This window comes from Phodopus roborovskii, unplaced genomic scaffold, assembly GCF_943737965.1.
Source record: "Phodopus roborovskii unplaced genomic scaffold, PHOROB, whole genome shotgun sequence".
NCBI classification, from domain to species: domain Eukaryota; kingdom Metazoa; phylum Chordata; class Mammalia; order Rodentia; family Cricetidae; genus Phodopus; species Phodopus roborovskii.
Genome location: NW_026126567.1, coordinates 32,959,712 through 32,986,820, shown reverse-complemented (window position 1 = coordinate 32,986,820; position 27,109 = coordinate 32,959,712). Strand labels below are relative to the sequence as shown.

The window sequence follows — 27,109 nt, the reverse complement described above, 5'->3', positions numbered from 1 at the left end:
GTATCTTAGGGTCACAGAATCATTTGGACACATGTAGCGTGGCCCACAAATGCTTAATGAGTCAGTAAGAGCCATAGCCACTGATAGCAGCTAACCCACAACAGGGACCACTTCCTGTGTTATACCCTGGCCATATGGTTGCCATGGAAACACCCCAGTATTCCAGACCCCCAGGGTTCCCACAGCCATCAGCTATTCCCCAGTCACCTGTGGTAACTGGGCTATACCCCATCCTTCTCCCCAAGCTGGGATCTGCCTTGCTTCTAGTCTGGGAGTAGGAGAGATAGCAATACTGGGGCAAATCCCCATCACTCTGCATTTCCTCCTTTTCCAGTAGGAAACGGGGAGTCATAGGAATAACAACTCCAAGAGCATCGGCATGGAAGCAGTGCCACAAAAGGATCTGCCCCCGCTCAACGTGTCCAGCAACTTCTAAAACCTTGATATCCTTGCACTCAGGGCACCAAAGCTGGAAATACTCTGCTCAGTGGCTTTGATACTCAAGGAAATTCACCAACTGGGGAAAATCTGGATTTCTTATTGCATAATTCTGTTTATGGTACTGATGAGGACTATACCTGACCGGCAGAGGACAGGGATGCTGGACACACGGTGATAACATGGTCTACAAATGATGTAGTTTAATGACCACCTGGAATTCACATCATGGATAGGAAGAAACCTATTCATAAGATCCTAGGACCTAAGCTCATTTACTTTAAATACAAGATCTGTAAGTATGGTTTTGCTCCATTTTAATATACAATGAGTGGTATAAGGGCATGAGAACCAAACATGTGGGCTTTGTTTGGCACTTTCCTGGCAACTATCTCAGCCCCTTGGTTTTATGAGCAGCCCTACCCCATATCTGCATCCACACATACTCGCCTCTGTCACATATACATAAAGTATGTTACTGACTTTTATATAACTCTGGCCAAAACACCTGAAAGAACACTTGAAAGGGGGTAAGGAGTTCCTTGCTCATGGCTGCCGAGGGTTCAGCCCATGGTTGCTTGGCCTAGTGTGCTCAGGAAGAACACCATGGAAGGGACAGCAAGTGGCAAAGGCAGCTCTTTAGTTCTTGGTGAACAAAAGCAGAGAACAAATCAGGACAGAGTCAGTGACAAGAAACCCCAAGAACCCGACCCCAATGACCTATCTCCCCAGGCGTGTGCCACCTTCTGAAGTTCCCATGATCTCCCAAAATAGTCCCATCTGCTTGGGACCCAGCCTCAAACACATGAGCCTCTGGTGGGAACATCTTATGCCTAAACCATAACACCATGTCTTCAAACACATCCTATGAAGCTTTTAGGAATCACCTAAAAAGATTATTGTCCTCTCTGAAACCTCTCAGAGGTATCAAAAGATGTACATGGGACCACAGAAGCCAGGCACATCTGCATGGGAAGAACCTCATCAACAACCTCCATGGAAAGCTGGAGGAATGTTCCTTCATAAAGGCCATCCTCAGAGGTCTCAGATTTTCCAGAACAGAAAAGTAGGGCATCTGAGGTACAGCCACTGCTAGTGTAGGGATATTATCACACTCTCTGTCTCATGGGAACCATGCAGGCTATACAAAGATGTGGGGAGTAGAACCATATGTCCAGGCTGTAACAGGTGCTCAGACAATGCTCTTGGCAGCTGAGTAGGGCTTTAGATGAACACAGGTGGCCACTCTGGAGCCCACCTTGGAGGGGAGGGTGATAAGCCAGTATCCTTTTCCTTTCAGATTCTCTGTAAGTGGAGAAAGATGCCAGGTGCTCCTGGGTGTCCAGTCTGCCATTCTTGGCTTTTCTTGGATTCCTGGGTCCTACCTTAAGGTCCACAGGGTCTGAAGCTCAAGTCCACAGGGTCTGCCCAAGCTTTGGTGAAGCTGCCCTTAGCACACACCCAACCTAGAAACCGCTAGTGCCTTTTAAGCTCCAGCAGCTGAGAGCAGAGCAGCTGGGAAGCAAATCTATTTGTTCATCATTTGTGGAGCATCTGTCACAAGCCAAATTCCAAGGAGGATGGGTCACATGCATGGTCTCTGCCTCACACAGGGTTCTCCGGAAGGGAGGCATAGGGCCAACACCCACGGGCAACATTTGCCACAAGCTCAGAGAAGCAGCTGAGGACTGGGAACAAGAGAAATGCTGGGATAGTTTGATGGGGTGGCAGATGCCATGGAGGAAGGCACCCAAGAGCAGGACGATAAAACATAAGTCTGGTGGGAAACACCCAGGCTTTAGGGGAGGGAGAGCTGGCCTGTACCCCTGGCTCCATGTCAAGGTCTGCATGCTATTCTCTGCTCCCTGTCAACCCCATCCAGACCATGGAAGCTACTGATGGAACCTTTGTCTCCCGTGCTTGCTGGCTTTGGTTTAATTTCAAGGGGAAAAAGCATCCAGGGGCTCCTGTGTGGAGAAGGAAGCTGCGGACGGCCGCAGGACCCTGAGGCCCTCTTGTTGCCCCAGCTGCACATCGGCAGAACCGCTCGCTCTCCCTACCATTTCTTCCACAATAACAGACCTTTTTGTTTTATTTTGTGTGCCTGGATGTTTAGCCTGTGTGTATATCAGTGCACCATGTCCCTACCTGGTGCTGGAGGATGCCCCAAGAGAGTGTCAGATCCCCTGGAACTGTAATTACCTCTGTGAACCATCATGTTAGTGGCGAGAATTGAACCCAGGTCTTCTGGATGGCAGTGGTCTCAGCTGCTGAGCCCTGGGACAACAGCAGCTCTCCCAGAACCTCTCCTCCTTCCCCAGAGAAACAGTCTCATATGGTATCAGCCCCTGGATGCCCATCTCTCTTCCTGCTTTCCCCAGTGTTGGCCACATCCCTGGGGGAGTGTCCCCTTCTTAGCTGTCATTCAGTTTCCCAGTTTAAAGGTCCCTATGCACATGAACAGAAATGAACTCTTCCCAGATCCACAAGCTGGGACTAATAGTGACAGTGATGCATGATTTACTCACACGTCGCCAGAAATGTGCTCAGGGGTCTGAGTATCTCTTCTTTCCCAGCTCTCAGGCTGGTGCATTCCTGTCACTTGGGTCTCCATGAGGAAGGAGAGAGATAGAAGCTGAGTCCCTGGTTGCTAAGTGAGGAGTGCCATTGAAAATGGACTCAGTCAGTCTTGGTGACCTCTGAGAGCAACTGTGTCCCCGACTCGTTTTGGAAGTTCTCAGGAGGATTGCATGAGGAGCACTCAAGAGAGGACTCTACAGGAAGAAAAGCTCAAGGAGGCAGCCAGCACCCTAGAAGAAGGTCTGTCGAGCCATCATCAGAGAACAGAACAGAGGTAGACAGCCAGGCAGATTCTCAGAACTGCTGGATTGGGAAGTTGAGCTTCGAAAGAGAGATGGGCTGTGGTTAGGATGGACAGTGATGTTCCTAGGGAGATAGGAGTCATGGGAAAAAAGGCCTGAAGGAGAAAGAACTGAGCCCAGACTCCAGGGGTCAGGGACACTGACAAGAAAATACGACAGGAAATGAACAGAGGGAGATGGCCCAGTCCCACCTGCCTGCCAAAAAGACATTTGCAAGTCCCTTATTTCAGAAACTTGGCCCCAAAATTCACTCTGAAGAGGGTGAGCCAAAACATAGTGCCAGGCTGCTACAGCCACAGCCCCAGACTCCACGGGATGAATAACATGATAGCAGTTAAGGAACCCAAAGCTCCAGGAAGGGAGCGATTCAAGGAAGGGAATTTAGCTGGCATGACAGTGGTTAGTTTATTGCAGTGAGAAGCAAGTCTCCTCATTCACTTTGCTTTCTGCTTCAGGGCAAACAATTACTGACCCAGGAGGCCTTCCCACCAAGGTGATACTTTGCCCGACATCTTCTGCCTGTGTGTGTGGGTGGGTGGCTACCCATTCCAGACATGATCTTATCTGTTTTCTTACCTCTGGATTTCCTCTTGTGAAACACAGACTGCCAGGCAATGACCAGGGTGAAGAGTAGAACACTGAGGATCCCCACGCAGCACACCAGGACGGCATACATATAGAGATCTGAAGGGCACATTATCATAAACATTAACTCGAAACAAACCACCAAAGACTTTTAAGAGTAAACTATAACGACTTTGGGGGGGAATTGTACAAAAGGAAAACCTTCAGATCTAAATCTAAGAGGGAGGGTTCCTAGACTTGTCATCAGAGGCATTCTCCCTATGAGAAAACCTCAACGGCGAGGGACACAGCTCAGGGACAGGGCCGCCACCCAGCTCAATCCTTAGAAAAGGTAAACCTGCTTCGCCATAACTGAAAACTCATGCTCTGTGAACAGATGCATGAGAAAGACAAAAAGTCAAGCTTCAGGTTGGGAGAGAGCATTTAAAACCAGAGACCCAAACAGGAAGTGGTATCTACAGCATGTCAAGAGCTCTCAAAAATCAACTGTGAAAAAAAGTAAGCAAGAATCCTCCCTGGAAAGTGGGCGAAGCACGCAAAGACATTTCACCAGACGGAAATCCCAGGTGGTAAATAAGCACGTTAATACATCCAACTTGCTCAGTAATGGAAGACATGTAAAAGAATGAGACTGTCCACACATCATTCAGAATGCTGATAAGGACACTCCAACTGGTGGGATTGAAAATGGAAGAGCTATTTTGGAAAACTTTCAAAAATAAAAATACTAATTCTTTTTTTTTAGGTGTGTGTGTGTGTATGTATGTATATAGAGGCTAGATGAGGGCATCAGATTCCCTAGAATGACAGATGGCTGTGAGCCATGCTATGTGGGTGCTAAAAACTAAACTCTGGCCCTTTGTAATGGGAGCAAGGGCCTTTATCCACTGAAACACCTCTCCAGCCCCCTGAATAATTGTCCAAACCATCTATCATTGACTATTCATTGTTTCTACCTGTTTTCCTCATAACAAAGAATTCTAGGATGAGAATTCATAAATGTGATGCTTCATTTCATCTCACATTATGTTCTCAAGATTTGAGTTTCTAGCCAAACCTCTGAGTCAATAGGAATGCTCCCTTGTAAAACCCTTGGGCTACAGAGAAGCAGCCTGATAACTCCTTAACTGAAAGCAAACCAGTGTCCTGGAATGGCATGTAGCGGGTGTGGCAGTGGGCGGCTTCCAAGGGGAATTTGGAGATACAGGTGACCAATGACAGAGAAGGGAGAGGAAATAGATTCACAACATTCAGGTTCTTTTGAATTTCCTACTTGGCTAGAGCCCTAGAGAGGCCTAGAAGAATCCATGCCTGGAGTCAGTAAGTCCTTTCATGTTCTTAGAGTAAGTCAACATTTTTATCTAAGCTAGACTGGGTAGATTTCTGTTCCTGGCTACTGAGAAGTTTGAAGTAAAAATTAAGTGTAGTTGTCTCTGTGTGTTCAGCTTCCACATCCACAAATTCTAATCAATCACAGATCAAAACTATTAAAAACAACAACAGCAACCTTAGGGGCTGTACCAAGCACTTGAAGATGACCCAGGTTTGGTTCCCAGCACCTGAATTGTGGCTCACAATTGTCTGTAACTCTAGTTCTAGAGGAACCAACACTCTACTGGCCTCTGAAGGCACCACACACGGTACATAAATGTACATGCAAAGAAACATCTCTACACACAAAATAAATGTAAGTAAATGAGGAGGTTTGGGTGAGAATATATCCCAGAGGCTCATATATTTGAATAATTGGTCTGGTCCACAACTGATGGAACTGTTTGGGAAGGACTGGGAGGTGTGGCTCTGTTAGAGAAGGTGTGTCACTGGGGGCAGCTTTGTGGTTTCAAAAACCACATCATTCCCAATGTGCTCTCTCTGCCCTGCACTTACAAATCAAGACGTGAGCTCTCAGCTATGCTTCAGTACATCCCTACCTGCTGCCATGCTCCCCTGGCACTGTCATGGACTCTAATGCTCTGGAACCATGAATTAAATGCTTTCATTTGTAAGTTTCCTTGGTCATGTTTTTGTTTGTTTGTTTGTTGTGTGTGTGTCTGTGTGTGTGTGGTGTGTGTGTGTGTGTGTGTGTGTGTGTGTGTGTGTGTGTGTGTGTGTGGTCTCTCTATGTAGCCCTGCCTATCCTGGGCCTCACAAGTATACCAGACCACTTTTATTAAGAGTTAAGAGAGTCAGCAGATGGCTGGGCAGAAGGAAGGGTCTCCCACAAGGACCCTGGGAATCTAATGCAAGCAGAGCAGGAAGCTGGAGGGAGAGTAGTAATTTGAGAAGGAAGCACTGTGGGAGGGTCCTCAGTGCATCCGATGTTGGGCATGAGCACCCATGGGGTTTTCCCATGCATGCAGAAGACACTGGGAAAGCCCTAGTGGAAGCCAGGCGACAGTGGGTGGGAAGTCACAGGGGTGGAAAGTCACAGGGTGTGGGGAGGTCTAGTTGGAAACAGAGTGGCTTATCGCTGGCAGTAAAGTTCAACTGCTTTTGTCTGGGGGGGGGGGAGTGTGCCCTCATGTGTGGCTTTATAGACAGATAGGTTGGGATGGTTAGGGAGAACAGGCTTGTTGCTCTGCTTCAACAATGTGAAACTCAACAATGAGACGCATGGATTCTAAGAGAGACAAGTCGTCATGATCCACTGAGGTCACAGACCCGAACTAAGGACAGGATACCAGGATACAGAACAGTCCAAATCCTGTGACCCCAAAGCCAGTCCTGATTTATTCACTGTTGAGCAAATTACTCCAGGAACTTGGCTGGCATAGGAAAAAAGTGGTGAATAACTCAATTGCTTTGCTGAGCCAGACAGAACTGGGGCACATGGAGACAAAGCTTACCTCTAAGGGAGTCAGATGTCAGCCCCGATTTTAAAAAGGCAGGGTAATTGGCTTCAGTTTCTTCTTGGACAGGAGGGAAAAAACTGACTTACTAAAGTCTCTAGGCCCCAAAGTTAAAACATCCACATCCACCAGTCTGTGCACTCATGTGCTCTCTCTATGGTTTCCAGACTAAAGGGACCAAGAAGGAACAGGCTGCAGGTGAGCTCTGAGGTTTGCCATTCCTGACAGATGTCCCTACAACACACCGCACACATCCTGGGCATGCTCTCTCCTGGTATAAGGCAAAGAACTCAAGGTCTAGCTGTGCTTTCTGGTCTCAGCCTAGACACAGCACAGAGGGAGTCAGCTCTCCTGGGCAGCTATGGCTGCAGAATCACAGAACATCTGGCCAGTATGCAATGCTCTGATGCTCTACCAAGCACAGAGGCCCTGGGGGCAATGGACACCCCACCTGCCAGCAGGACCCGGATATGGGTCCACATGCATGGGTGACAGCGGATGCTCTCTGCTCTGCTCTTGGAGCCATGGGACCCTTGAAATGTGTCACTTCACAGGAAGAGGAAAACTGCACATCCATTTTCCCCAGGTTAGGCAGCAATCGGTACTGAGATGTTCTGACTTCTTCTCCTGTGCCAAGCATTCCTTTTACTACATAAAGGAGGGCGAACCTGTTAAAAACAGTGAATCTGCTACTGACCCCAGGTTTCTCTGTAAACAACAGCTAACCCAAAGCCAGGGCCACAAAATCAGAAGACTTCGGCCTCCTTTTCACAGTGAACAGCCTCAGGCAAGTTGCACTATGTTCTAGAGGTGGTCATTCTGGCCTGATGTCACCCTATCTTCACACATGTCCTTTAGTTAGTGTAATATATACATATATATGGCTCAAAATCAAGCCTAGCCAAATAACATTGTTTGGAGGGTGATACTAAAACTTTAGCCCTCAACTCAACAAAACCAGCTTTTAAACGCCTCAAGGGAGGGAGACTGGGGTGTGTAGGTTGGTGGTAGAATGCTCATGGCGTGCATGAGGCCCAAGGTACCAAATGAATGAATACACGAATGAATGACCACATAAGACTGGGGATTTAGCACTGTGGGAAAGTACAAGCAGAGATGGCGGGATGCACTGAATTTCATTCTGCCCAAATAAATAATAAACAAATAAGCGCAAAAAATGAATATATGCGTAACAAAGTAATTATTACCAATAGCTGCACACTCAATAGCAAACATCATCTTTTAGTCTTCAAATCTTTTTGCAATTTTTTTTGGGGGGGCCACTGGACTGCTAAAGGCGCCACTGCCATTTTTTAGACAAGCTGCAAAAAGTCCAGGTCTCCTCAAAGCAGATGGTAGGACCAGCAGGCTGCTGTGACTGTGCATGCCACAGAGAGGCCAACACAGGGTGACAATACTTGTGTGCCAGCTCTTGCCCATCCTCCCAGACTGCAAACCAAGCCAGGCAGGACAAAGGCACCTGTTGCCTGGCAACCCAACAGAGTATTTATTCAGTGCTGCCTTAAAATTGGGTGACCCCAGCATTCCTTAGCACAACCAAGCACACCCCGCCCCCATACCATACACATACAACCACAGGCAAGAAAGCCGGGGTCAGTATTCTGCATTTCCAGTTCAAAGGCAAGAGCCTAGGGAATAGCTGTTCCGGCAATAAAACTCCATGTACTTCCACTAGTTTTTAATGTAGCCTGTAATACCATCTTGCTCAGGGCAAAATACCTGAGTGATAGCCCTGAGGGATTTTAACTCACTCCAATATCTCATCAAGAGCCCTGACAATCAATGCGTGTTTTGTTGGGCAGGCACACAGCCAGGCCCAGCTCAGCCCCAGGAGGATGGATATCTGTCCACAACCCACACGGAAGCTCTTCCAATCAGGAACAAAAGGGCAAAAGGCCTGAGATCCTGTGCCAGAGACTTTCAACTACACCCCTGACCTTGCCAAAGTTGTGGTGTGTTAAAAAAAAAAAAGAAAAAAAAAAAAAACAACGGAACACAGGGACATTGCTACAGCTGCTACCACCAGTGTCGTGACCACCACCCCAACACAGGGAAAGAAGGTATGAAAACTGCTACCCTGGGGCATGCATGATGCGTGGGAAAATGCCAACCCCCAGTCTTTGATAGGGTTTGACTGTCTCTATTGAAAAAAAAAAAAGTTCATGATGGACCACAGATTACACTTATAGTTAAGGTGGGAGTTAAGCTTAAAGTCTACATTGGTAGAATTAAAAATTGTTGCCAATTTATACAGAGGGTCTTAGAATTGAAATCATATTGCAAAGTGTGTCAAGACTGACTGCTACCATCTTTCCAAGTGGTCTTTTTTTTTTTTAATATATATATACCATTACAGTTTTAAAATACGGTCCTTAGACCACTCCCATCAAAGCTACCTCACACCTGTGATCACAGGACTCCCAGTGTGCTCATCAGAATTGCAGAGGTGGAGCCAGGGCCCCTCTGGCACATTCTTCAGTGATGTTCCTTAGAGAGCCATTGCCATTGTCCCATCCCATCCTAACACCAGTGCGGACAGCTTCGGAGGCATGGAGCGAAGCTCGGCCAGACTGCCTCAGTTCCGCTCACTGCAATGAGAAGAGAAAACCCACATCTTCCCTCTATGCGGAAGATAGCCACCACTTTTATCTCTGGCCAAGAGGAAGCCAAATGAGATGCAGAGGAAGGGAACTAGGGACTGCCTTGCTAGAAAAAAGGCAATTATGAAGTGTTGGTGAAGATTCCAGAAATACAAAGATTCATTATTGGATAAAATGTGATCTGAGGGAGAAAACAAAACAAAAACAACTACTTACAAGTATAAAACTAAATAGTAAGTCCTGGCAAACTGGTGGGGGGGGCAGTGGCCAACCCCAAGTAGAGTGGAATTTTTCAAGGAGATGGCTGTGTCTAACATGCAACTGGGAAAGGTGGCTTTAAATTCCTGTGCTGTCCCCATTAGGCTGGCTCTTTTGCTACCTACTATCTGGTTTGTCTCACAGGGGTGGGGGGCACACCTCTTTTAGCCCCTTTGACCAACTCATTCCTCATCAGTCATCCCAAAGGCTTCACAAGACAAATCCTTCCAAAGGTCCTCTGTAGAGGCATCTTCTCCACTACTGCCCTGACCCCATTGACATTAAGCACTGTCCCCCTAATCAAAGGCTCTGATTGAGAACTTAGAGCACATGATGCCTTTGCTTATAGGGCCCTGCATGACCCCCCAAGGCACCTTTAGCAAGCCTGAAGCTGTTGGCTGGAACATCTTGCACCTGAGTAGTTCTCGGTTTCTCGGTACTCTGCCTGATTTGTTAACACACATCAGCTGGGAAGGAACTACGAGAACTTGCACACTTGACCCTTGATTGTTTTTCACTGTGCTGTGAGTCAGTATATAAGCCTGCTTCTTCCCCTCAATAAACAGCATTCCAGTATTCCTGTTGCATGAATGACCTGCTGTCTTGTCTTTTATTTAAATCTCTAGGCTTTCACCCGATTAGTGGAACAGATTGTAGCATGCGCACTACAATTGCTCATGGTCACAACCCTCAGTTGCTTTGTGATGAGCATTTCTCTACTGTCCTTTTCTCTGGGACACAGACCTGTAACCTCCCAACTCTTGGCATTTGGAGGCAGAATTCTTTGATGTGGGGATTGTCTCGTACATTGCCTCTAACCACAAGATGCTAGTAGCATCCTCACACTGGAGGCAACCAAAACTGTCTCCTGAGACCAGCAAAGGTGGCCCCTGCAGGGCCAAAAGCACCCGCTGTGGAGAACACCACTCATACTTGAAGGGACGCCAGAGGTTTACATTAATTACACCAAGCGTCTTAGAGATTCAAACCATGCTGCAAAGTGCATCAAGACCGACTGCTACAGTCTCCCAAATCCATAAGGCACCACCTCAGGGTTCAGCCTGCAGTCATAACAAGCTCCCAGGTGGGGCTGCTGCCAGCAACTGTCTCTCAGGAGGGGGATGCTAGCCTGCTGCATGATGGAATCAAGTGGAAGGTATTAGTAAGTTTCAACTGAGTCAGAATCTCCTGCAGGCATCCTGGTTTTTAAAGCTCCTTGAGTGGTTCTCACATGGGATGAAAACCTCTGCTTGCCACTTTCATACTCTTCTAGAACCCCTAACTTTTGAAGCAACTAAGAATTAAAGGTTGCTTTAGTGGAAGTAGTCTTCAATTTTGCATCACATCGAAGGCTCTCCTTATTATTACTCAGGAGAGGGATTCAGGGGTGGGGTGGGGATGGGGATGGGGACAAGGAAACAAATAGAACTGGGCAGACTAGGGCTTTCACAGCACTTTCCCCACTAGGGACTCCCATCTCACTCTCGCAGAGATCAGTCCAGGAACATAACTGGATGCTATGACAACGTAAAGAAACCAAAATCTCCACCCCCTTCTTTTTTATTCCCTTCTTACTGTCTAGAAATGAGGCTCCATCAAGGCCCCAGACTTACCTTCAAAAAATGCCCAGGTCACTTTCTTTTTCTCAAATGATGAATCTTCAGTAGCTTTGAGGGAGATCACTGAAAACACAAAGAGACCAGACATCATGACACACAGCAGCTTACAGCCCTGACCCATGATGTAACCTCAAACAGTGCCACACGGTACCAATGTCTCTTAAATTTATAATGTCCATGTTAACAAAACTGCTTCAAGTCATCACAACCCAGATACCAAGGAGGAACACAGCATCATACACCAAACAGCTGAGAAACCTGTCTGGGTTTAAAAGCCAAAGTACAGCTTAATGAAAGCCGCACCTGCCTCAAACACTTCAAGTATAAAGAGCTTTTTGATGGAGCCAAAACCAAACCACCATTTCCCTGATGATTTTACCATCTTCCATGATGCAGGGCTGGGCATTTATTTCTAGACAGAAACACCCAGAGTCATGCAATGGCAGGATCAGGCCCTGAGCACCACTCTGTGTGCAAGACTCTCTGAAAGACAACAGGCTCCTGTCTTGAGATCATTTTGTCTTCTTCTGTTTATTGGTTGATCACTGGATTTACTCTGCTTCCAGTAGAAAGGGTTGGGTTATAATATATATATATAACTTTGAACATCACACTAGGGAATTAAACAGACAATAACAAACAAACAACAACAACAACAACAAAACCCAGTAACAAAACACACACAACACAGGGATTGATCTGAATGTTCAATAGAACTTTCTGTGTCAAAAGAAATGTTCCATGTGAGTGTTGTCCAGGTCATCGGCTACTGGTCATGTGTGGCTACTGAGCACTTAAAACATGGTTGTCTGACCAAGACATTAAATTTACATTTGAATCAAATTTCAGGAATTTAGATTTAGACTGTCACAAGTGAAGAGCTCTAGACGAGAATGGAAGACTTGAATTTTTAAAAGGCAGGTGGAATGCAGATCGAATTAGTATGAGAGACCAGCAATAAGGCAAGCATGGCCTGTGTGTTAATTTCATTTTATTGAACCTCTTATATGTTTCTGAATTATTGTCATAGATTTCAATTCCTATTTTCTGCCCTTTTGTTGTTTTTGGCACTTATTGGATATTTGATTTTGAGGTGTCTTCTGGACAGGTAATCTTGTCTTCATGTGTGTCTAACCTGCCACAAAGCCTATTTACTCAGTATTTTCATTTATGTAATCTTTCAGCTTTGGCTTATCTGTCTAATTCTTCTTCACATATCTCAGTTCTCCAATGAACCCTCCAGTTTCTCACCTAATTTCCTCAATGTTTAGTGATAAATTTCAACAGCCATGCCTGACAACTTCCACAGCAATATGGCCCACAGACATGATCTCTCATTCTTCTGATTTTGACATTGTCTCGGCGTGTCTGAGAATTTTTCCAGATTGAATTTCAGACATTAGTAGACAAATCACAAAGTCTCTAGAAAAGTCTCCAGTTCCCTGAAAGCCAGGTGGAGAAGCTTGACGATCCCCTTAACCCTCTCAGGTTTTGAATTCTTAGGAGCTGTAATTTTAGAGTGTGGTTCATTTCTTGGTTTAGCCCCTCTGGGTTCCACAACAGGAAGCCTGGACTATTTGTCATAGTCCTCACATACTACGTTTGCCTTCAAAACATCCTGGCTGTCACTTTCTCTGCAGCCCCTGCTGAGCAGTTCCAGATGAACTTCCGGAGATCTTTGCGTCTGACAACTGGCCTCCCCTGTAATCTCCTAGCCTATCTAAGAGCAAGTACAGAAGTTCATAAATTACTGTGCACACTGCTGGAGAAGTGACTCAGTGGTTAAGAGTGCTGGCTGCTCTTCCAGAGGAACCAGCCTCAATTTTCAGCACCCCGGTGTCATCTCACAACCTCTGTAACTCCAGTTTCTGGGGTCTAACACCCTCTTCTGTCCTCTCTGGGGTTCAGGCACACACATGGTACACAGGCATAACTTACAGGCAAAATACTCACATATATAAAGTTCAAAATTAAAAATGAATGAATGAATGTGTAATTGGGGAATACAGAGAGATGTGTTCAGAAATCAGAAATCCAGAGAGAATTCTCTCCACTCCTAAAGGAAACTCCTGTTCCAGAAGAACTCACATTCTTTCAAACCAGTAGTTGTATCACCTTCACTTGAGATTATTCTGGAGGATGGCAAGATGACAAGTAACGTGTGTGTGTGTGTGTGTGTGTGTGTGTGTGTGTGTGTGTTACAGAAAGCAACCTGGATCTCCAAGACTGAACTCTCATTGCATACATGACCTCAGAGAGAGAGAGAGAGAGAGAGAGAGAGAGAGAGTTATGCAAACTCTACTTCCCCTCCCTGCTCAATTTATTTTAACCTAGAACTCCTATACTCCTCTGGCTGACAAAGCAAGCAAGATTCCAGATTTAAAATAATAGGCATGTGTTTATCATGAACTGTAGTGGAGTTTGAAGGGACTGGTGCATTTTAGGTGAAACAGTCATGTTGGAAAGGTGGGGAGCAAATTGGAGTGGAGGAAAGAAGCAGTAGAGAGGAAGGTATAGCGGGAGAGTTAAGTAAGCTTAATCGGGCTCAAGGTCCAAAGAAGCCTGATGTGCGGTCTATTCTACATGTTATCCAGGCACTTTGTACCCTTCAGCCATCCATCCAGTTCCTGAACTACCATGAATGGTTTTCACAACCTCAATCTTCAATCTACTAAGCCTGGGAAAGGATGATACCAGAAAGTCCTGATGAAAGCCAACACCGAATAGAGTAGCTTAGCTCCAGGAGGTGAAAGAAGCCATCATAGTCCAGAGACTATCCTCCAACATGATCCAGGAGTCAGCAGCATCAATGTCACTGAGAAATCTGTCACAAGTGCAGAACCACAGTCCCAGTCCCAGATCTATGGCCTCAGAGTTATCTGAGGGTCTAGTGAGTCACGTGTAAAATGTGAAGTTGGAGCTGATGAAGGCAGCAGAATCAATAAAGTGCCTGTCACACAGGTGCGGGGACCCAAGCTTGAATCTCCAGAACCTCATAAGAGCTGGAGGGACTTAAGACTATTACTGTATGAACAGAAACAGTAATAAACTGCCCATGACCATATTCTCATCTCAGCCCTCTTCAGAAAAGCTACTTTGGACAGTACACAATGACTTCTTTGGAGACCCGCAGCTGGTCAACATGTAGAGAACAAGAGACCATGTAGTGCTCACCTCTAAACAGGACGTCTATAACATATGCCTCCCCCAAAAGCTTGGGGATTACTGCAGAAGAGGAGTTAGATAACAAAACAACATGTTTCAGACAGGACAGGGCCATTGCACATAATAATTCACAGTGGCTATGAATGCATGCACAAGGCCTATTCAGGACAGAGCCAGCAAAAATCCCAGGGTGGTAGCAGGTCTTACAAACTCCCACCGCTATAAGAGAGGACATTGGCAAATGATAGTTGCTGTGGGAAAGACAGTCAGGTTTCTCAGGGACATGGCCCCAGAGAGGCTACCTATGCTCCAGTAGATGGTCCCACACTCATGGACATCTGGGCAGCACTTAAGACTCAGTGGGTTTAAGAATACCACATGAAGTTGGGATGAGAAAATAGCGATGAGGGCATGCAGTAGAAATTGGAGGGGGAGAGAATGGAGAGGTTGGTTTGATAAAAACATAATAGACATGAATGAAATTCTCAAAAAAGTGTGAGTGGGTAAAAAATATCTGGGTATAGCAAAGCATGCTTGTAACCTCAGTGCTGGGGGGGGGGGATGGAGGCTTGTGGATCTCTGAAGCTCACTGGCCAGCCAGTCTAGCTGAGTCAATGACCTTCTGGTACAGTGACAAACTGTTTCAAAAACTGAAGGACCCACAGAAAAGGTACTACTGATTCAAGATGGACATTGCTACAGAATTTCTGCTTCATGGAAGAGTCTGCCAGACAGTCTGCAAGACACAGAGAGAAGTGACTGACAAACTGCCAATACAAGAAGACAATTTAAACTTTCCTGCTTTGCTGAAGAGTCTGCCAGACACACTATGGCCTATAGGCTGAAGATGGAACATTACAAAAGAACTTCAGGTGACTGACAAGGCAAGATGTCTCTGTCATTTCTAGAGTTTATATACTATCCTTCTGTGGTCTTTGATGGAGTTGAAGACAGATAGTTATGATTATAGTTTTCCTTAGTTAGGATTAAAGATAAATTACTTAGACTTTAGGATAAATGATGAAATATTTTCTTCACATCTTACTAAATGTTAATGGACTAAATATTGTTGTTAACTATAATTCTAATTTGATAACTGTTGTGTTATGTATTTTGCTATGTTAAGGTTAAAACCCTTCCTTTTATTTAGACAGAAAAGAGGAGATGATGGGAGATGTCATTTTGTATATATGTTTCTCATACTGGTTAATGAATAAAGCACTGTTGGCCAATAGGAAAGCAAGATAGGCGGGACTAGGAGACAAGGAGGAAAGAGGAAGTAGTAAGGAGGGGTCAGGATGGAGAGACTGGGGAGACCAGATGCAGGCCCCATTCCCTGGTAAGATGAAAGCACGTGAAAATACATAAATTAACAGAAATGGGTTAATACTTAAGACAGAGCTAGCCGATATGAAACTAGTACCTGGCCAGCAGCATTATATCAATTACAGAGTCTCTGTACGTTATTTGGAGCTGGCACCGTGGTGGGACAAGACCAGCGGCGGGTGGAAAAACCTACTCCTTACAGTGGAAATCAATTGAGAAAAGGCATTCAACTCTGCCCTATCCTCAGCATCCATGCATAAATGCACATACTTACAGTAGCGGGGACAAAACACCACAAACTCATACAATTTTTAAAAGGGGAACAAAGAGTATAGTGAGCCTATGGACAATAGCTTGAAGGTCTCCACTGCCCTGCTGCCAGTGGGAATTCAGTTAAGTCACTGAAGTGCCCGATGCCTTACTTTTTAAAACAGGGGTGATAAATACTGATGATAGAGCAGGTGAGGGCTACAAGGCTTTGAATGTACAGACTGCTTCCAGTCTTGTCTGAGACATCATGAACCTCTCTATCCACAGGCATCCATCCCTTAGGAGCACAATTCCCATGGCTAGAAGGGGTCTTTGCCTCTGAGTACTTTACATGGAGTGAATATCCAGTTGTCCAAATGGCCAAATGAAAGGGTTCTCCACTCCTGTAGTTAACCCTCCAGCTGGAATAGGTTTCCATCCCCCTTAGCCAAGGCAGGTGCCCAGAGATCACCTCCATATGTCTTCCAGAGAAAGAAGCCATGGCTCAGATTTAACATGAGTGCAGGTCCTTCTGTTTCATGCATGACCGAAGGTAACCAATTCCACTTAGTACAACATGGAGATATATCCTAAGAAATCTCACAAGTGGGGATTTCCAAATTAGGGAGCATCTCACCCACCTTCCCAGTCTAGGCAATTTGATGGGGGCAGTCGTTTTGCCTGTTGCCTGCAGATTCACAACACTTACTTATCTGCTTCTACAAGAAAGAAAAAATGCCCAGGAACCCTGCCAGGCCTTCAGGAATTTCCCCCAAAGTTCTGTTGTGCCTATCTTATTTCAGCTGTGAACCCTGTGCTATCTCCAGTGAATTTGACACAATGTCAAACTATGTGTCTGAGAACACGGACTGTAAGGAAACCCCTCTGTCTGATACAGCCTGTCCACAGCAAGGGCTTTGTAGTGGAGCAGCCATGGCTCCCGTCCCTGCACTGATGCCCCTCCCCCTGTGGCCCATGCACAAGGCTGATAGAAACTGACCTTGGCCAACCTTTCCTGTAGGCTTGGCGTCAAAAAGAGGCCTCTCCAGAGTGGAGGGGCTGGGAGAGAATACCAATACTAGTAGATAGTGTTTTGCTGGAGGCTGGCGATAGCTCACTCAGTGGTCAAGTGCATCTTAGTACATGTGAAGCCCCGGGCTTGATTCCTTCCACCACAAGACACAGAAATGGAAAGAAAATGTGACACATTTTCCACCACACATTATTTGCGTCGACCCAAGTCATTCTGAAATAAAACACAAATTTTTGCAAAATTCACATCCCATGAACCAGCTAGCCTCCCGAAGACTGCAGGCTCTTTAACAGAAGCCAACAAGGCTGTGTAGTTTGGCTGTTGGTCTCCTCCCCTTGTAAACCAGCGGTACAGTCAGATAGTAGGGGAGGACAGCAGATAGCCCTTGTGTCCAAATTGCTGGAGGTTTTTTGTTTGTTTGTTTGAGGCAGGGTTTCTCTGTGTAACAGTCCTGGCTATCCTGGAACTTGCTCTGTGGGCCAGGCTAGCCTCAAACTCACCGAGATTTGCCTGTTTCTGCCTCCCAAGTGCTGGGATTAGAGGTATGCACCACCACTGCCCTGCCAAATTGCTAGAATTTCTATAACCTGACAGCCACTGACATGGCATTGTTTTGCAGATAGGAACTGGGGTTACTTGAGGGGACAGAGGCTAAACACGGCTTACGGTAGACTCATCACTCAAGCTCCTGCAAATGAGTGGCTCTTGCCCTCCCTACACTGTAATTATTTATGTACTGTCTTCTCATCAATCCTGCCTGTATCCAGGAAAGTCAGGTATAGGACCCAACCTCCTGTCCCTACAGAATTTAGGGCTTCTAGTTCCTCTGTAGGAAAGAGAAGCAAACAGGGAAGGAAGCTTTCCCAATACAGCTACATCAGTCATAGGGAGGGCTTTGGTTTACTTGACCACTGTGCCTATTGGTCAGTTGGTTCAAAGATCATAACGGAAGAGAAAAAGCAAGATTGTTCTTGTCCCAGTCAACTCCTGACTGCTGGCTGCTTTGTCATTGCCTTGGGACCTGGCACCAGTAGACAGCCCCTGTGTGTATCTTCTCAAAGAGGCAGTGGCCCAGACAACTAAGCCCCCAGTTTCTCTAGGCCCTCCCCAGGAGAGCAGAATTTGAAGAAAGCCAATAATTTGTGAGATCCACCACACTGCTGCCCCTCTGGGAGCTGCTGACTAAAGGCGACCACAAGATTAAAAAAGGAGGTTGGAGACCCGAGGACTCTGACAACCCAATTTTGTCTAGAAGGAGGTTACCAAAAGAAAAAGCAAAAAAAGAATCTTGGTCACATTCTTTGGTGAGGCTATAGGGAACCCACCTCTAAACAGGGTCATAAATGACCTTGAATCCTAACTTGAAGAGAAAGCCCCAGAAACAGCCCTGGGAAGGTGCATTGGGAGACCAACCTCAGCCTTTCTGTCTCTGCTGCCTGGCCAGGCTGGCCAATCTGGATTCTGCACAGTTAATCTCAGGGGAAGCTGCCTAGTACCTGGTAGACAAGATGGGAAACACTTAACATGCAAGACAATCAACTGGTTCTTGTTAAAAGGAAGATTCTCTGGCAGTGCGCCTGAGTTTCTGGGGATGGGTGAAGGGAGGGAGAATTTGACTCATTAGGGAACACCTCTCAGAGGGGTCAGAGGCTCCGGGTCCCAGGACGCCACATGGAGGACCGTGCCTGGAAGAAAGATGGGAGCCAAGCCCAAGAGGATGGAAGGGGAGGTTTAGGTCACAGGAGGCTTGGGTTGGCCTCTTGTGTAGCCCAGGACTGGATTTAAGACTCAAGTAGAATACTCTAGACAGCACCTCCTTAGTCCAGCCCAGGAATAGCAAGAGTAATAGTACACAGGAGTGAGCCTGCCACAACAGTTGCGTTCCCAAGGATTCCAGAATTCATGGGCCACCTGTCATCACAGAAAATATGCACAGAGAGCTTTAAGGAAAGTTATATCCAAAAGAATGGATACATCTCTGCTGCATGACCTTACCCTGGGGAGATGTGGACATGGGTTTACTCTCCTCAAATAGGGCCCCAAATACCAACCCTACCCAAGTCCATTTTAGTAAGCCAGGGAATTCATTGAGACTACTTATCAGAGCATGGATGGCCTCAAAATAGTCACAACACAGAAAAGTAGCTTCCTAGCATTGATGACAACTTTCCCATGGCTTTATAAGTGGAGTCCCTTCAGCTAACTTTCCACTTCTTAGATACTTACACCTCCCAAGACCGTTTGCAGTTGTGATAAAATTGCATGCAGATTGTGGAAAAGTGTAGGAGGAGGTGTCCAGAATCTCAGACAAGGGTCTAGTGAGCATCTCCATCCCTCCTTCTATGAGAAAACACAACAGGCTGCTCTAGTCAAGATGGCAATGGATGCTATGCTATTACAACATTCCACAGTCTCCCTGAGAGAAAGGGTCTTCAGACTTGGACTACGGAGGCCACTTGAGTCAGAGAAGCCTTCTTCTAGGGACTATACAACATCTCACATCTCTCCTCTGTTAAATGTGCTACCTTAAAATGCATCACTACCTACAGAGTATGTTCTGACCTGATGTCCCCTTGTATTATCTGCATATATGTCTTGTTCCTTCACTTTCTAGAATTCTCTTTGGTCTGAGGTCAAGGCATATGTATTTCACAGGAGTGAAGTGGTTCTGGAAGCATATGCCTGTAGCTCTTCACTAAAGCAGGAGGATCCCTGGAGCCCAGGAGTTGGAAGCAAGGCTGGGCAATATAACAAGACTGTATCTTAGCATAAAACAAAAGAAATGAATGCATCAAGTAGTCAGTCTATGGTATGGTATGTATGGTATGACTATGTATGGTATGGTGTGGTATGGTATGGTGTGGTTATCTATGGTATGGTGTGGTATGGTGAGGTATGGTATGGTATGGTTATAGTATGGTATGGTGTTGTGTGTGGTGTGGTATGGTATGGTATGGTGTGGTGAGGTATGGTATGGTATGGTTATAGTATGGTATGGTGTTGTGTGTGTGTGTGGTATGGTATGGTGTGGTTATCTATGGTATGGTGTTGTGTGTGGTGTGGTATGGTATGGTGTGGTTATCTATGGTATGGTGTGGTATGGTGAGGTATGGTATGGTATGGTTATGTATGGTATGGTATGGTGTGTGGTGTGGTGTGGTGTGGTGTGGTATGGTGTGATATGGTATGGTATGGCATGGCTATGTATGGTATGGTGTGGTGTGGTGTGGTGTGGTGTGTGGTGTGGTTATGTGTGGTATGGTATAGTGTAGTTGTGGGGAATACTAGGGAAGCAGGCTATTCAAAAGGACCTGAAATCAGGACAGTGATATCATTATATGTTAGAAGCTTTGGGAGAGGCCAGGGCAGAAGCTCCATCCCATCCAAACCCCCTTTCCCCTCTGAAACCTTAGAAGTGTGTGTGGAGACACACAACACACCAGCCACAGAGCTCACAGCTCCCACACGTGTTGGCCCAGACTTGCACTTCACGGAGTTTATTTTACAGACTTCTACAGGAAGGAAGCAGGCTCCTTAGGCAGAGGATGACTCCTAGCTTTGGCCAAGAAGACAGGAAGTCTGACATCTGCTCCCTGACATGTGTGCCTCAGTTTCCCCAGGTTGAACAGTACACAGATCTGTGCTAAGAAAAATGTATGTAAGGTGATCTGAAAATAAAGGATTGAAACTTAGTAGGCTCAGTACCTTCCCATCCTTTTTCAAGGACCAGATAATTCCCAAGGGGAAGAAGTGTTAAAATGTAGCTGTGTTCCCACTGTATGTAACTGGATCCACAAGTTGGAAAAGGAACCATAGACTCAGAGACCTCCATTTCCGCTCTGGGGCTTGCCTATCACTTCCTTTCTTCTTTGCCTCTCTGGAGGTTCAGACAGAGCTGCCTCTGTCAGAAAGGCCACCCGGTGACCTGTCTGGAGCCACAGCTGATAAACACTGAGGCTGCGCTTTGTTTTGTTCAGTTTAAGCCCCTTTTGCCTTTTGCACTCAGGCAAAGGCATATTGCAAAAAAAAAAAAAAAAAAAAAAAAAAAATAAGAAGAAAGAAAGAAAAAAAACAAAGCAAACCAAGCAAAGGATTAAAAATAAACAAACTTCCCAGGGTGCTGGGCAGTTGCAAAGGAAGTCCACATTCCCCCAAGGGAGCCAGCTGCAGCACACAAGGGTCAGCATTCTGCCATTAGGGAACAGGGAAGCCAAGCCCAGGACTTTATTACTGACTCAGTCAGCACCCTCCCTTCTGCCCTTTTGCTGTTTCAGTTGGGCTTTTTATCCAAGAGTTTAAATCCCTCACTCACTTTTTACATATAAAATCTGTTCTGGAACCTCTTTTGTGCTCATGCACTGAGTCACCGGTGAGTGACATTACAGCAGAGTTGGTAGAGTGCTGAAACCCCTGTCCAGGTCACTCGCCAGCCTGTCACTGTCCACTCCCCTCCTCCGCCCCACATGGCCAATCTGCATCTCCTGGATTCCTTGAGTTTCTTCCTCTTGCTTAGGCCTGAGATGCCTTCAGTTCTGACATGACAGGGCCTATCATTTCTGCTGAAGCCCTGCTGTGATCTTATGGCCCCCTAAAGTGACCTCTCCTCTGCATCCCAAAACTGTTATCTCTGCCTTCCTTCCATGTCTAGGACACCGGAAGTACAGTCCTGCCTTTCCATCCTGTCTCCTCATGCCCTTCTCCTGGATTAGCAGGCCATGGCCCAAGGTCAGCAGGGATGCTATCTGTCTACCTCATGCCTCTGTGGTCACTGTGTCTCAAGCACAGCTTCATAAACGAAAGCTTCCTGCATCTTTGGGAGTTTGAGTTTTCAATCTCCTGACGTTTTGCAAGACCAGTGGTTGGCTTGTGGTTTGATCCGATGAAGACTGTGTCTGAGTGTTATTTAAATTGCACTCTGGTTGTCAATTTGTTTCTTCTGAGTGTCTGGACCTGTTGACACTGTAAACACCACGATGTGCACTTGCTTAATTAAGCAGTGGTACTAAATGTTCAGTGAATCTCATTCCTAATTATCTGTTCCATGTCTCCAGAGAGAAGGGATTTAGTTAACTTCTTCCATGGAAACCTAAAGTGTCTGTTCCCTGTGGTGTTAAGTTCGAATCTAATTATTAAGTCCCCTCTCACATTTTGGGGTCAAATACTCACATGATAAATTATGTTTGGATTTTATCTTTGCCCCCAAACATACTGCACTCATGTTCTCTCTCTCTCTCTCTCTCTCTCTCTCTCTCTCTCTCTCTCTCTCTCTCTCTCTCTCTTTCTCTCTCTCTGTGTGTGTGTGTGTGTGTGGGTGGGTGTGGGTGTGTGTGTGCGTGTGTGTGTATAATGTGTCTGGGCATGATGTATTCATGTGTTCACATGTGGGCACACAGATATACAGATGCACAGAGCTAATGTGGAGGTCGAAGGAAGCCCTGGGCTCTTGTTTCTCACTTTCCATTTTGTTGAGATAGGATCTCTTGTTTGACACTGTGTAAGCCCAGGTAGTGGTTAGAAAGCTTCCAGGATTTTGCTGTCTCTACCTTTCATCTCCCCAGAGATGAGCTGGGATTGTAGACATCCCACCGGATTCGGTTTTCAGGTGGGTTCTGGGGATGGAACACAGGTCCTCACATGTGTCTAGCAAGTGCTTTACATACTCTGCCACCTAATTTTAAGGTAATAAGCATTTTTTCCTTGACAGCTGACATTTATAACCTTAAATCGACCAACAGTCTGGCTCCTTCAACTACGCTGCTTGTGGTTAGAGTAAAACCCTGGTTAAACTGCAGAAGTCTGCAGGTTGCTGCTGCTCTAAGGATTTCACTGTTGATGAATGATGAAAGAGAGCTCTCTCTGAACACAGCGGTGGGGGGGCATGTTTTTGTCTCAAAATGTTGGGTTGCTTCTGATCCCACAGGCTGCAAAACGTGGCTGAAAACCCACCACAGGTCATTTTTCACAAACTCCGGAGGACCAAAGCTGTTGCAGCCCTCACAGCTGAAGCCTAAGGTGGAAGGCAATGCCTCATGCTCACACAGGGCTATCAGGATGAGCCCTGTCAACTAGCCTATCTAACTTTTAACTGGTGACCACAGGATGTGGCACCAGGAAGGAGGCTAGGCCCACCCACTCTTGGTCAGGACCCTTTGGACCCCCAGACTTCATCTTGGAAACACCACTGTACAGAGTTGAAGAAACAGCAAGGCACAGGGATCCCACTGTGGCTGGGGCCATGTTGACAAATCTGAGCAATCTGCATTTCCTGGGATGGACCCAAAGGGCAAGTCTAGGGGCCCTGGAACACAGCATAGATTGGAGGAGTCACAAAGCAGGGGATATTCGGATTGGTCAAATGAGGAAAAGGAATGTCTTCAGACATCAGTGAAGAGAAGACTAGCCCCATGGATGTGGGCAGAGGGTGGAGGGTAGGACGACTCATCGAGGCATCTGGGACTCTCACATTCCAGCACAGGAAGACAATGGCTTGAGTTGCAAATTGCCATTCCCATGCACAGAAGTGATCAGTCAGCACTACATGGGGACTACATGGGGCTGGTCTAGTAACTTTATGATGCCATTAGGATCTGTGTCCCACAAAAGTTCTTGCATTGGCAACTTGGTCACAATATAGCAATGTTGAAAGGTAGGATTTTAAATGGTAATTGGACAGGACCCTCCCAAGTCCATTCACAGATCAATGACATGACCAATAAGTTGGATTATACAGGAAAGTCTCTGTTATAAAAGTGAGTCCTCTGCCCTGGATCAATGGTGCCAGAAAACATGCTGTTAACTTCTTGGCCTCTGGCCTCTGGAATCATGAGCTACATAAGTCTCTATTATTTATGAGTTAGCCAGGCATTTTTGTTACAGCAAAAAAAAAGGGGGGGGAACTAAGATAATACCCAACTAAATGAATTCACTTAGCACCAGAAGGTAATTTTTTTCAGTGCAACTTCTTCACTAAGCCAACCAACCATAGCTTCTTGGACTGAAAGGCACAGATTCCCTCCCCAGGGCTATCATTCATTTCCTTACATTTGCCTTTCCTTTTTCAGATTATATCTGTTTTTCTGGAAATGTCTTCTCCGAGTTCATTGTGTGGTCTAAATGTCACCCATACAGTGTCTAGCACACTTGCATGACTTCCTAGGGATGTCAGGCAGATCTGTGCATGTATAGAAATGACAACAGCTGATACACTGTGGTGTCACATTGCAGAAGATCATCTAATCACTTTCCATTATCCCTTCACAGAGACAGCCTCTTGGTGACGATCCTACAATGCTTAAGATTCATGTGCCCCCAATGCATTACTCTGCCTGCCTTCAAATTGAATCTCATTTTGTTATTTCCTGCCTGTGTTTCTTACCTCTCTGGAAACATTTTTATTACACTGCATTCCTCACTGTTGTTAAAAAAAAAAAAAAGAAAATATTTCTCAATTTTGTATTTTCTGAAAGTTGGATTAAGGCCATATGAACACCCTTTTTAATACCACTGATAAAACAATTAAGTACAGTCAGACCTAACACTAACCCTAATGCTTGCACAGGTCAGCAGGACTCTGACACCATGCACCACATCCTCTCTAAGCAGAGTTTTTCACCCAGAAAGTGGAACATGGTACAGGGTGCCTCACACTTTGCCTTTGCTTTTACTTTCACACAGAAAGACTCTGCTGATAAGTTCATCAGCTATGACAGATTGTCTACAATAAACTGAGCCTGGCTTCCCAGTCCTCAGGAGGCTCAAGTGTTCACTCATCATTTCTGCCTGTGGATTTCTGTCCCATCACACCAGCAACCTCTGGTGCACCCAGGAGCAATTGCCAAAACCCAATGCCTGACTTGCTGACAGGCCCCAATGTCTATTTCCCCACATTTCAAATTCCCTGATCTCTGTCACAGCTTTCCACTGAAAATGTAAAACAGCAGACCTATTAGCATAGGTTTTACTCCACCAAACTGCTACTTATTTCATGCACACACGCTCCAGGGTATGACCCAACCTGGGGGGAAAAAATCACAGGTGCACTCACAGAACAAAGTTAGGCAAGGGGAGCTGCAGATGTTAGGGAGTGTTGATTGTTCTGTTTGGATCATGGCTTTTCAGTGTTGTTGCTCCCATTTTTATTGTGCATGACATTCATAATGCATTTGACAGGTACATGAATCCACCACCCACAGGATGCAGCTTGGGTTGGACAGGGTAAAGGTTATGCAGGCTGTTCCTGTACATCAGCTCTTTCCCTAGCTCTCCCACTCAAAGAAGCAAATCAAAGCCCAGTGATATGAACGGTGCCATGATATCAGACCTGACTGCATCATGATATGCATAAATACTTTGAATCCTACCTGAGTACAGTTCACCATGGTCACAAGCCTTGGTTGTAGTGCCCAATAATATATTCATGATTTCATTTACTCAACAGCCTGGCTGAGGGCTTCCTACCAATGAGTCTTTACAGCCAGATGACTTCCTATTCTACTCCCTCCCCTTCGAAGGAGAAAAAAAAAATCTCTGTCCTTTCTGTGGGATGACCACTCACAGGCACAGGAGTAATTACAGCTAAGGAAGATGGGAGCTCCTAGAAATGAGGAAGAACGCCGGATGGTTAGAAGCATGTGAATATCACTAGGAGCTGATGGGCTCTTTCTCTCTCCCTGACAGACCTATAGGATGGATGTCTAAACAAGAGCTTTAGAAACTCCAGAGTGAAAAGTCCTCCAGGACAACCCCAGTGACCTCTCTGGTGAATTGATTAGTAAGGACCACAGATATCTTAAATTTGGCTTTTTCACTACGGCAGCTGAGCCTCTAACAGTAGTCTCTAACAGTCTTTAATAGAAAATGTGATCAGGACAGAAACCCAAACAGAGAAGTTAAATTCATGGTAGAATCCTACAAAAACAATGCAGGTAAATTGTTTTAAAGTACTGGCCACTGGGACGTGCATCAAAACAAAACAAAACAAAAAAAACACAACATATTAAGTCACAGACACACTGATAAGCAACTGAAAAGACCATGTCTCAAGTACACAGGACCCCATGCATTGCCAAAAACAAGTCAACAAAAGTCAGACTCCATACTTACCAGCAATAACCAATCCCAAACTGTATGTGCATGCATGGGAGGGAGGATTAGATTTTAGTTACAACAATCAAATATTGAGAAATAAAAGAAAAAATGTTCAAGAGTCATATGTGGATATATTTTCATAAGGAACTTAAAAAGCTGGAATTAATGAAGGAACACAGGGCACCTGGATAAGAACAACTACATAGCAAAGATGTACAAACTGTACCTATGATTACAAGTTTTCCCTCCAGGAACTCATGTGCTAGAGGTGTGGTCTTCAGCAAGTGACTTTCAGAGGTGTTGGGACCTTGTAGAAGTGGAGCTGATTTGGTAGATTATGGGGATACTGCCCCCAGAAGGGATTAAGGTTTTCTTTTAGACCCAGGTTGTTTTCTTTAAAGCTGACTGGCACAGAAAGAGAAGACGTGGATAAGACTTTCCCTCTGGCTTCTTGTCTCCCCATGGAACCACTCCTTGAACATGCCTGTCATGATGCCCACCTTCATATTGTGCTACAGCCAAGAGGTCTCTTATCAGGGCCAAGCAGATACAGCCACACAATCTTGGGCTCTTAGCCTATAAAGCTGTGAATTATATAAACTCATTTTCCTTATCAAAACTCCAACCTCAGACATTTTTCCTTAACAACATAAAACACAAAAAATACAACTGCGCTTATCAACACCGTCATAATTTTAAGTCAACATACCAGTCAAAACCTTACACAATATCCAAAACTAGGTAAGTTATTTCTCAAGATCAACTTAAAGAAAAATAAATCATATAAGAATAATAAGATAAATAAGAGAATCTGAAGTATTGACAATGGGGAATTGTCTTATTCTCTAATAATTGGAATAGCTGGAAACAAAAGTAAGTTAGTTTTGTATAAAAATGGATTTCAAAGAGATAAAAATAAGTTTTTAAGATTAAAAGTGTGAGAGAAAATTATAAATACATTTATAATAATGGAAATACTTTCCAAGAGTAGACACCA

General features: G+C 45.4%; 1 protein-coding gene across 1 annotated transcript in view; it reads right to left on the bottom strand.

Moving 5' to 3' along the window:
* The window catches only part of Vstm4 (V-set and transmembrane domain containing 4), an 83,383-nt gene that overhangs the window by 44,316 nt on the left and 11,958 nt on the right, over window positions 1-27,109 (bottom strand). The window contains exons 3-4 of the mRNA XM_051202568.1: window positions 11,247-11,315; window positions 3,897-4,004 (exon numbers count right to left, since the gene is read on the bottom strand). Of these exons, the coding sequence (XP_051058525.1) occupies window positions 3,897-4,004; window positions 11,247-11,315 (177 nt within the window). The remainder of the gene's footprint in view (window positions 1-3,896; window positions 4,005-11,246; window positions 11,316-27,109) is intronic.